The following is a 9,601-nucleotide window of genomic DNA, read 5'->3' as shown; positions in this document are numbered from 1 at the left end:
GCTGTTCATAAAAACAGCTGAACTAAACCAGATTAAATGTCTACCAACTGCAGCATCCTATTCAACTATGGCCAAAACCAGTTTTCTAAGGTGAGTAAGTAGAGTGTTATAGTAGTGTTCACTGAATAGTCTGACTGCAGTTTAAGGTATTTAATGTTTAACAGCCATTGGTTAACTTCCTTTTTCAGTTACCTTGTGAATCTTATACTCAAAGGGAATAACTTTTACAACCACATGCTTTTGTGAAGAATTGCTGTCTTATTTGTTTGGAAGTTGTCTGCTGCAAGATTCATTTGATGCTCCCGACTTTTGTGGTGGAGGAGATAGCAGCTGGTGATCTCCTTTCACATTTTCCAAGCTGCTCCAGACTTTGTAATGTTCTGTCATAATTCCTTGCATTGGTGTCTGATCAAGAAGAGTCTTAGCCTACTTTAATTGCTCCCTATTGAAATTACTCCTGTGCTATTGATCATCCTATTAAGTCTTCTATAAATCTTTCTGAGAGGGAAGTATGGGCTAGAACTCTTTGTGCAGGACTGAATGCAAAAAAAGTTCATAGTGGAACAGATCTGCCTTAATGTTTCTTCTCATTCTGGTTGCTTTTGAATGATACTGAGTTCAATACAAATTGTGGAAAAGCTTAGAATTATATTAGATGGAAAACCTGAGCAGCAAAATGTTCTGAATTTTACCTGTTGTTCCTTAGCTATGTTCCCATGTTTTTCCTCTAAAACATGGGCATAATGTTATTTTTTCACCCAGCCCCTTTGGAACTGTTAATGAAGGGCTGACTATACTGGAACAGATGAACTGCATAATAAAAGCTCAAGTCATGGGACAACATGTGATACAAAGGCAAAATGCTAAGCTAAGCTATCGTCCATTCATTGGGTTCAGTGTGGTGCTACGGATAACCTCACTGCTGACTCGCAAAGATGTAGCTGAAGGTTTGCTTTAAGAGCACTGTCATATAGCTGATGGAAACTGATAATGATTTGGGATAATTTAATCTTCTTGCTGTAGTTCCAACAGAAAGTGGGTGACTGTGTGCTGCTGAGGAAGTAGACACATGGGAAGAGGAACTGCTAGTCCTTCAAGGATCTTACTCAACTTCTTTCCTCTCCTGTCAATTGAATTTACAATAGCTCTAAAAGAATCTTAAGTTTTTCCTTGCCTGTCTTGGCGATTCTTATTTTCTTCACAAGCAGGTTCTATGTAAAGCAAAGGCTGAACTTGCAAAAACAGAAGAGAACAGATTTTTGGAATCCTCAAAACTGAAAAAACTGAATACAGGGTGATCATGCTTAGTGGTTTCCTCTCTACAGGTCTCTGTAATTAGAGCAATGCCCTGGTGACACCTGTTGGAATAAGGGAACTGGTGAAGCAACGAAAGTGTGCTTCTCAAGCAGCCCACAGCAGGCTTGCTACTGTTGTGGGCTGCTGTGAGGCACCAGTAGTCTGACAGAAGGATATCTTGTCTTTAAGTTGTATGACTGCAGCTGTGCTGCAAAATAGAAGATACTTTATTGTCCCATAACAGATACCACCCAACTTTTTTCTCCTACCTCTGGTAAAGTCTCTGCAGGTGGAAAAAAAAACACAAACTATTGTCTGTAAAAACAAATGAACAATCTCTGGCTTCTAGCTTGTTTTGAATTTTTTTTACTATTATATGGCTGCTGTGATCATGTAGTCTGACTTCCTGCCTACTACACTCTATAAACATCCTGTAAATAACTTTGATACTTGTGATTAAGTTGGAATGTTGTTAAATTCCTCTGAAGCAGAGTATGTTTCAAGATAGGCTGTGCACCACAGCCTTGAGTGAGCATTGCTCCTCCTGCTGTGGATTGACAGCCTGACTGCTGCTTCAGAAAAGCTCCAGCTCTCCTCTCAGAGTATTTCTGACAGAAACAAGGCCACAGTCTTCAATCCTGGGAAGCACGGCCTGTTCCATGCAGCTTACTTTCTAACTGGGGTTATGATGATGTACTGTAACTGACCTTCTCAATTTAGCATATTGGGGCAAAAAAAAGTCTGTTGCAAGCATCTTTCTGTCCATACTACTACACTAAACTGTTTGGGGTCAATGGCTGATGCATGTTTCAGAGCAGCACTTTAATTTCCTACAGCAACTCTTCTAATTTGACAGAATTGCTTTCCCAGTTCTAGGGCACCTGTTATTACAGCATTTTGTAAGTCTAAAGTAGCTAAAAGATATGTCGTCATTTCCTTTATAGACTTAAAAACCTCAACTTCAAAGAAGATCAGCTGGCAAAGGATATCCATGAGGTCTGTATCCTAGCCCTGAACCTTAATTACATAATCATCCTTCCTCTCTGCAGGCAGTGCTGGTCCACATTGTCCTACTGGACTGAAAGAGCCCAAGGGGCTTACAGGAGTTTTGTGGGTGAGAGTTCAAGAGCAAGAAGTCTTGATTAACAGATACTTCATTAAAACTTGAGCAGATGCATGGGCTGCAGCAACACTGACTCCCCACCCCAAAACCAACGTTCAGTAACATCCTTTGGGTCAAAACTCAAAATGGTATCAAGGGAATGATATAAGGGTGAAAACCTACTCCTGGCTTCTAAAAGCTGCCCAAATTGTGTTTGTTAAATAAGACTGCTGCCAAACAAAATAATTCCTGTGTCCTTTATCAGACTGAATTTGCTGGGAGAGATTCACACTCTGAACTGCAGGTATTCTACTGATAAAGGCAGTATTTATATACTAGTGGATACAATAAACCAAACATACGGATCTCCTAGTAGTTTGTTAGTATTTAGCAGTTCATAAAAGTGGAAACCTCATTAAGAAAACTGCTCCAGAAATATAACTTAGTGTCCTCTGAAGTGTTGTCAATCATTTACAATGAAATTACTGAACTTGGTAACAATCTAAAATCACATTGTCTACTCATAATTAGTATAACATCAGAAGACTCTGTTATTAACAACTAAAAACTAGTTAGCATGTTTTGACCTGTTGTCCAAAAATATAAGTACTAGGAGAATCTTTAGGTTTCTTTACAGTTTGTCATGATTTGTTTATGATGAAGGCTGCTTTTCACATGTCCCAGGGGTTGAGGATTATTAAACTTCTTTAACTGTCATTACTAAATGCTAATACAATATGTATTTTGTTACAACTGAGAACAATTACAAGATCAAAGTAAAGATACAGATAAAGGAGGGATAGAACTGTAGTTGATACTAAAGAAAGCAAACTCATGCCTGCTTGAAGTTTACTCCTCAGTAGTCCCATGAACTATGTTCTTCCATCTTGTGCGATACATATTCAACTTCTGCTGTGATTTAATATGCCTGAAGCACTACAAATCACTTCAACAATGAAATATAGTCCTTCTGATCCCTGAAGGATCTGAAGATAATGCCCACATTAGTCCTCCAAAAAGATGGTCCTTGGGGTTTTTGCATCAGAAAGAGAGCATATGATTAAAATGCTCATATCATATAGTCTTAAAGCTGAGAAAAAAAGGCTTTCCCCCCTGCCCCAGTGAAAGCTCTCCAGAGCTAAAACTGTGAACTGCAATAAAAACAAACCCTGCTTACCTTACGTAGGGTAGTGCAAGTTCATGCTCTGTAACCTTCACATATGCCAATGACCTCGTTCTCAGAAGATAAGATAACGTTTGCATAGTGGAAATTGCCAAACTTCTCTGCAATATATATATACTCTCTTGTGATGAACTGCAAGTTTGCAGAATTCTATTAGATAAGCGAGTAAACCTAGGGAAACAATAAATGGCAGATCTTGCTAAGTCTGTATATAACTGTTCTGATATCTAGATGCTGCCCTAATAATGTTGGCATAAACACACAGGCACAGCTTTTCACTTCAAAAAAAAATTTGCAACTCATTCTTAAAATGGAGTTTATTTACAGTGACTGTCTGTTACATAAAGTAGCCAAAGAAAACAAGAAAAAAAAAATGCCCTTTTTTTTTTTTTTTTAGAATTTCCAACTGATTTTGATTTTCAGGCATTAGTCTGAAATCCATTACAGGTGTCTTAATATACAATGTCCCCGCATATTAGAGCATGGACAGTGCTCTAATAAACGCTGGTGCTGGATTCCAAAAGATACGGATGTGTCAGGTATTGGCTAAGGTTACCCCTTTCTTTAAGCGAGGCTATCAAAGTATGTCTGTTAAGAGGTTATGCAATCCAACATCCAATCCTGCTGAAAGACAGAGGAGGAGGGGAAGAGGGAGGTACTCGCTCACTTAATGCACAGATTCGGTATTGCTTCTTGAAGGTGAGGAAGGTTTTCATCTCCTCTTTAGCCAATTCACAGTCAAACACCTGAAAAAAAGATCCCAAACAGCTGGTTTATACCAATTTGCAAAAAGACAAATATAAGTTCATTTGCAGAAAGAATACCAAAAACAGAAGTAGAAAAGTGTTGTATTTGTTGAAGCACTAGAAAGCATGTAATGGATGGGTGTTTGCAGTGAACAATGAAATAATGTCAAAGTTATAATGCTGGTGGGAGCCTAATTGCATCATTTTTACATCACCAGGTGGAAAAGTTACTATTTCTTTCTTGATCTGTTTTAATGATAGAGTCTCAGGTCCTTACTTTTAAAATAATATCTATCATTCATAAAGAAGTAACCTGCATGGTATCTGACAAACAAAAGTTTTTTGCAGTTCTAGGTGTGAAGGGGATACTTTGTTCCACTGGCAGAATGGATTTCTCTGTGTAAGACTAACACCGCTAAGAATTTTGTATGGTACCCTCTTACCTTAAAATTTTCCTCAGTATGGTGTGGAGTGACAGATTTAGGAATTACACTCACATTTCTTTGATGAATGAGCTGGATGAGCACCTGAAAGAACAGAGAATTAAAGCTGAGAAGTTCTGCCCATCTTCTGAAAGCTGAAAATCATACTTGCCTACATGGCTACAGGGAGCAGCTCTACTGATGATCAGAGATGATTTACATAGGAAAAACACAGAAAAAGCACTAAAATAAGCACTTCCTAATTATTGCATGAAGTCATTTAATTGTTGTTTTTCTCAAGTTGAGATGACAACATGGGAGTGCATTGAACAAGAATTCATAATTGCCCAGGGTTGCTGTGTGTAGAAGTGGCTAGTGTGCCAATTACAGCCCACCAGTTAAAATCCAGACATTGGTGATCATTAACAATCATCTAACACTAGGTCTTTAAAACTAGTCTTAGAATATTTTTAAAGTGTTACATTCCGGATGAGACAGCTGGAACTCAACTTTCCATAAAGTCTTTGTAAATAGTTATTTTGGCACAAGTTGGAAAACTACGTGTTGCAGGGGAAAATACAATGAGCAGTGGGCAGTTGTCCCATCATTCATAAGCACGGTTTCTCTGGTAAGTCCCAGGTCAGAGAAAGCCATGGAGACTGGAATAAAAGCAAATTTCTTCAAGTCAGCCATTTAAAAACCTCAGGTCTCAGCAGGACATCATGCTTCCTATTTTTGCAAGTGTGTGGCGCTTTGGCTTTTGTTTGTTTGTTGGTGTTTTTTTAGATCAGAAGTTTTCTTATGTGTTTAATAAGCTCACCAAAGTTCAATTAAGAATTATCTTCACAACTTTCACCAACCAAATGATCCTTTTTCTCCTAAACATGAAGATCTAGTAACAGCACAGGAGCGAATTAGTGGACTGGATATCACAATAAGCATGAGAAAGGTTTCTGTCTGTCCTTTTTAAGAAATTGTCAAGCATTTTTCTAGTTATATCAGTTTTACTCTGTAAGGGCTTATCAACACACTGATTCTGGTCATTATATTGGCTCCAATATATGTGTGAGAAGTCGTCTCACAAAGCATTCTTACCATGGCCAGTTGGGTGCTCCAAGGGACTGGAGCGTATGTAGTGACAGAGATCCCCTTGGACTGGCAAAACTTAATCAGCTCTTCCTGAGGAAGGTATGGGTGGCTCTCAATCTACAAAAATAAGATAGTTTCTTCAAACACAGAAGAGACTTCAAGGTTAAACATAGGTATGGTGACCTACTAACTCCACATCAGCTTTGAAAAGACTGCTCTTGTGCAGTTACATGGTTTTTAAGAGTGTCAGCCAGTATTCCAGATTGTTTCCCCTTCTTCTCAACCCTGCCCAGAAAGGCCCGATCTTCATACATTAGTTTCCCTTTACAGCTCCCTGCCACACTTTTCATAACTTCTCACAGTCCCATATTAATGGACTCCAAGCTCCAGGTGTCCACGTCCAGCTGGAGCACCCACCCATCATCGTATCCAGCCCTACCTATTCCAGTCCTGCCCGACCCACCAGTGGTGTAGCCAGCTTCGATCCCTGCCAGCACATGGGATGCATGTGGGGGCACCAGGAGCAGAGAGGGGCAGCCTCCTGCCCCACAGCCTCAGCTGCAGAGCTCAGCTCCCGGCCCGCAGGAGCCTGGCACTGCAGTCAGAGGTAAGGTGAAGCTTTGTAAGCCAGCTGCACCACAGGCTTGTGTAACTGCAGCTTCCTGTGCAAGTGAGGGCACAGAACAAAAGTCCTGCATTTTCCATTGCTTGATAATTCAGCCAAATACAGGTGTATTCTCACAGGCATATCAAAAAGCACACCCCTGACATAAAAGCATGGCCAGACACGTTCTGCTAAATGCAACACCACAGATGGGTATGATGCAAGTACTGACGAGGTGAAGAAGAATTTACCTGATTATTTGCAGGTTTGTGGTTTAAATCTGGTTTGCTCAAGAGCCGATCTGTCTGTCTACAGTTGAAGCTGGAGATTCTGATGGCTTTTACCATTCCTACACATCCACCACCTCTTCCTTGGCCTAGAAATAGCACAGAATCAGATTTGTTATTGAATTAGGATTTTTTTTTCCCCATAAGGAAAAAATGCCTGCAGAAAGACTTCAGTGAAAACTCATCACAGCTGGGATGCTCTTGTGATGTGGCATTTGTACAGCACAGTGGACATTGGGATCCTGGTCAAAGACTCAGAGTCTCACATCAAGTGTCATCATACATAAAAACAACAGCTCTATTCCTGATTAACAATTATTACACTGTAATTATTTTAGTGTAATGCAGCTATTTTGAAATGCTATCCCTAAGTAGAACTTCTTTTCCAAAATATGAGTGTTTTTTTTTTTTTAGAATAATTCCTCAGCTAACAAAATAAATATCCCGTAATAAAAAGCCTGTAGTTGGAACAGAGTGGCTGAACAAGGAGCTATTTCGGGAGAGCCAGAACAGAGAACCTGATCCTCACTGCTGATGAATTTCCCAGGGGAGCCATACCACTTAGCTGTGGCTGTAGAGCACAAGCAGAGCTACACTCCTGCCACCTCCTATTTTCTTTCACACTAACAATAAAACAGTTTGACAGCCTTAATTAGCTTGGCACCTCCAACATAGAAGAAGCAAGAGAAAATTTATTTACTGCCTTCAGAGCAGAAGATACACCTCTAGCAAAACAGAAATCCTATTCATTTGAAGTTGCTATCATAAGCAGCAGCCTGACATGACCAGGTTTTTCTTTTAAGTGAGAAACAAAATCATGCTTTGTTCTTGGGGTCAGACAGACGACAGAAGGGGAAAAGCATCGCTGAATTCTTTTGACTGGCGAGTCTCTGGTCCTCTTTTGACCTGGCCATGCTGAGCACGGGAGGGGCAGAGGGCCCAAACCAACAGCAAGCAGAAATTGGTGCCTGCGCCCAGGTCTGGACTCATGCACCCAGCCACCAGGACCGGGCAGCTCCAGCTGCTGCAGGGCGCATGCGCACAGCTTCCCTCCTGCCATGCCCACCCAGCAGTAGGCAGAAAAATACCTCAATTTTGGCAAAGTGAGACAAGAAGAAGCCCCAGGGCACAGAGCAATCGGCAATCTGGGATTCTTCACGTTGGAAATTCTCCCCAGGCGACTCCCAGTGTGGTCAGTGGGAAGTTTTCAGGCTGTTATTTCAAACTAGCAAGAATTTTTCATCATGTCAACAAACATTCCTCCACATATTCAGAACATCTGTACCACTGGGAACGATCATACCATTGCCATCTGCAGGAAATAGCTCCTCTCCGGCCTGTCATTGCAAAAGAAAAGTGTGTTTAAGGTAGACTGAATCATAAGTAGTTAAAGGAATCACATAGAAGTCCAGCAAGCAAGTGGAGCTGGAGACGGTGGATATCCTGGCTTATGTTTGTGCTGGGGAGAGAAGTGGCCAAGAACACTAAACTGTATGAGCACGGTAATCTTCAAGAAAATCTGTCTCTGGAGAATCTGTCCTGCAGGCAGAGGAAGGGCAGACACTTTTATGTGCTCCAGTCGGGTTGTGGGAAGTCTGGGGATGTGACACAATGGGGAAGTGAGGATTTATTTAACCCGGGGGTAGAGAGAGAAGAGAAAAAAGGGAATTCACAACTGTTTGATCCTGGATAAGCAATGAACAGCCAAATCCCAGGCTTTAAGAGGAATGTGATATGGATGGCGATTTGATCGGAAATGCTGTGCAGGACATGGAAATGCTGTGCAGGGGAAAATAAGGTGATTTTGTACTACGAGACCTATCTTCAGCAGCCATGACTTTACCTTTCCTCCTGGGCACGCCGTACTGAGGTTCATCATTATGTCTTAATGAGGTTTAACAATGCTCTTCATTAGAGAGCAATAAGGACTCATCCAGTCCCAAAAGAAAAAGTGGCAGAGCCCCGACAGGGCTTACGGGAGTTCAAGCCTCATACCTTGAATCCCATGGGCCAGTGCATCAGGTAGAGATCCAAATAACCCAGCAGGAGGGCAGCGAGTGCTTTCTAGCACCCCTCCTTCACCAGGGACTCCTCATGGAAGGTGCCCCACAGCTGGGGGGACACAGAGCCCAGGAGCTCCTCTCCCAGCCTCAGGGCTCCAGAGCGTCCCAGGCAGGGAGGCCACAGAAGCAGCTCACGGTACGGGACAACTCATTTTGAGGAAGGTGCGGTTCTGTGCACCTTATTGTATTTGCAGCAATACCTGTCTGCTAAGTAAAATAAGACAGAGAGGCTCTAAAATTACAACAGTTTAGACAACAATCAAACAAAACGAATTAAAAAGCAAAACTGGTTTTGATTAAACCAGTTTTGATTAAAAATCAACCTGCCAGTTTCCAGCAGATAGAAGTTACTTTATTTTTCCTACCATTGTTGTCGGGGGGAAAACCAAAACAAAACATAACACCCGGGAGTTAACAGGCTGAGCCCGGCAGCGCAGCGGGAGTGACGACAAGTACAATAGCCAGGCTTCCTATCTCAGAGGCAGCTGAGAGCATGGCCTCAGTTCCTGTCTCCATTGCTGACAATGGTTATCGACTACAAAAAAATCTCTCCCACATCAAGCCATTTTTTTCAAGAGTTGACCTCTCCCTTCTCTCCATCCACAAAAGGCTTACACCTGACAGAAAGGAGTTAACTCCCAGCCTGGCTCCATTTGCAGGCTGGGACCTTGTCTCTCCTCCTGAGAAGTGGCCTCATGTGAGATGAGTTACTCAAGGACGCACCTTACTGACAATAAAGAGGTCTTCTCACCTCAAAACGCCCTCCTCAATTTTTTCTCATAGTGCATCCTTGATCTCACTCTCATTCT

General features: G+C 41.6%; 1 protein-coding gene across 1 annotated transcript; it reads right to left on the bottom strand.

Annotated features, from left to right (window-relative positions):
• Positions 1–3,571: 3,571 nt before the first annotated feature.
• LOC121073114 (aldo-keto reductase family 1 member B1-like) lies at positions 3,572–9,086 on the bottom strand. Its single transcript, XM_040563763.1, has 5 exons — positions 6,694–9,086; positions 5,845–5,955; positions 4,771–4,854; positions 4,249–4,327; positions 3,572–3,752 (listed from the first exon to the last, which is right to left on the bottom strand). Exons 1-5 carry the CDS (start codon positions 6,787–6,789, stop codon positions 3,637–3,639), a joined length of 486 nt encoding a protein of 161 aa, XP_040419697.1. The 5' UTR covers positions 6,790–9,086; the 3' UTR covers positions 3,572–3,636.
• Between the last annotated feature and the right edge of the window lie 515 nt (positions 9,087–9,601).

This window comes from Cygnus olor, chromosome 1 (assembly GCF_009769625.2).
Source record: "Cygnus olor isolate bCygOlo1 chromosome 1, bCygOlo1.pri.v2, whole genome shotgun sequence".
In the NCBI taxonomy this organism is placed as follows: domain Eukaryota; kingdom Metazoa; phylum Chordata; class Aves; order Anseriformes; family Anatidae; genus Cygnus; species Cygnus olor.
Note: the sequence above shows the minus strand (reverse complement) of the source record. Positions and strands in the feature narration are given on the sequence as shown.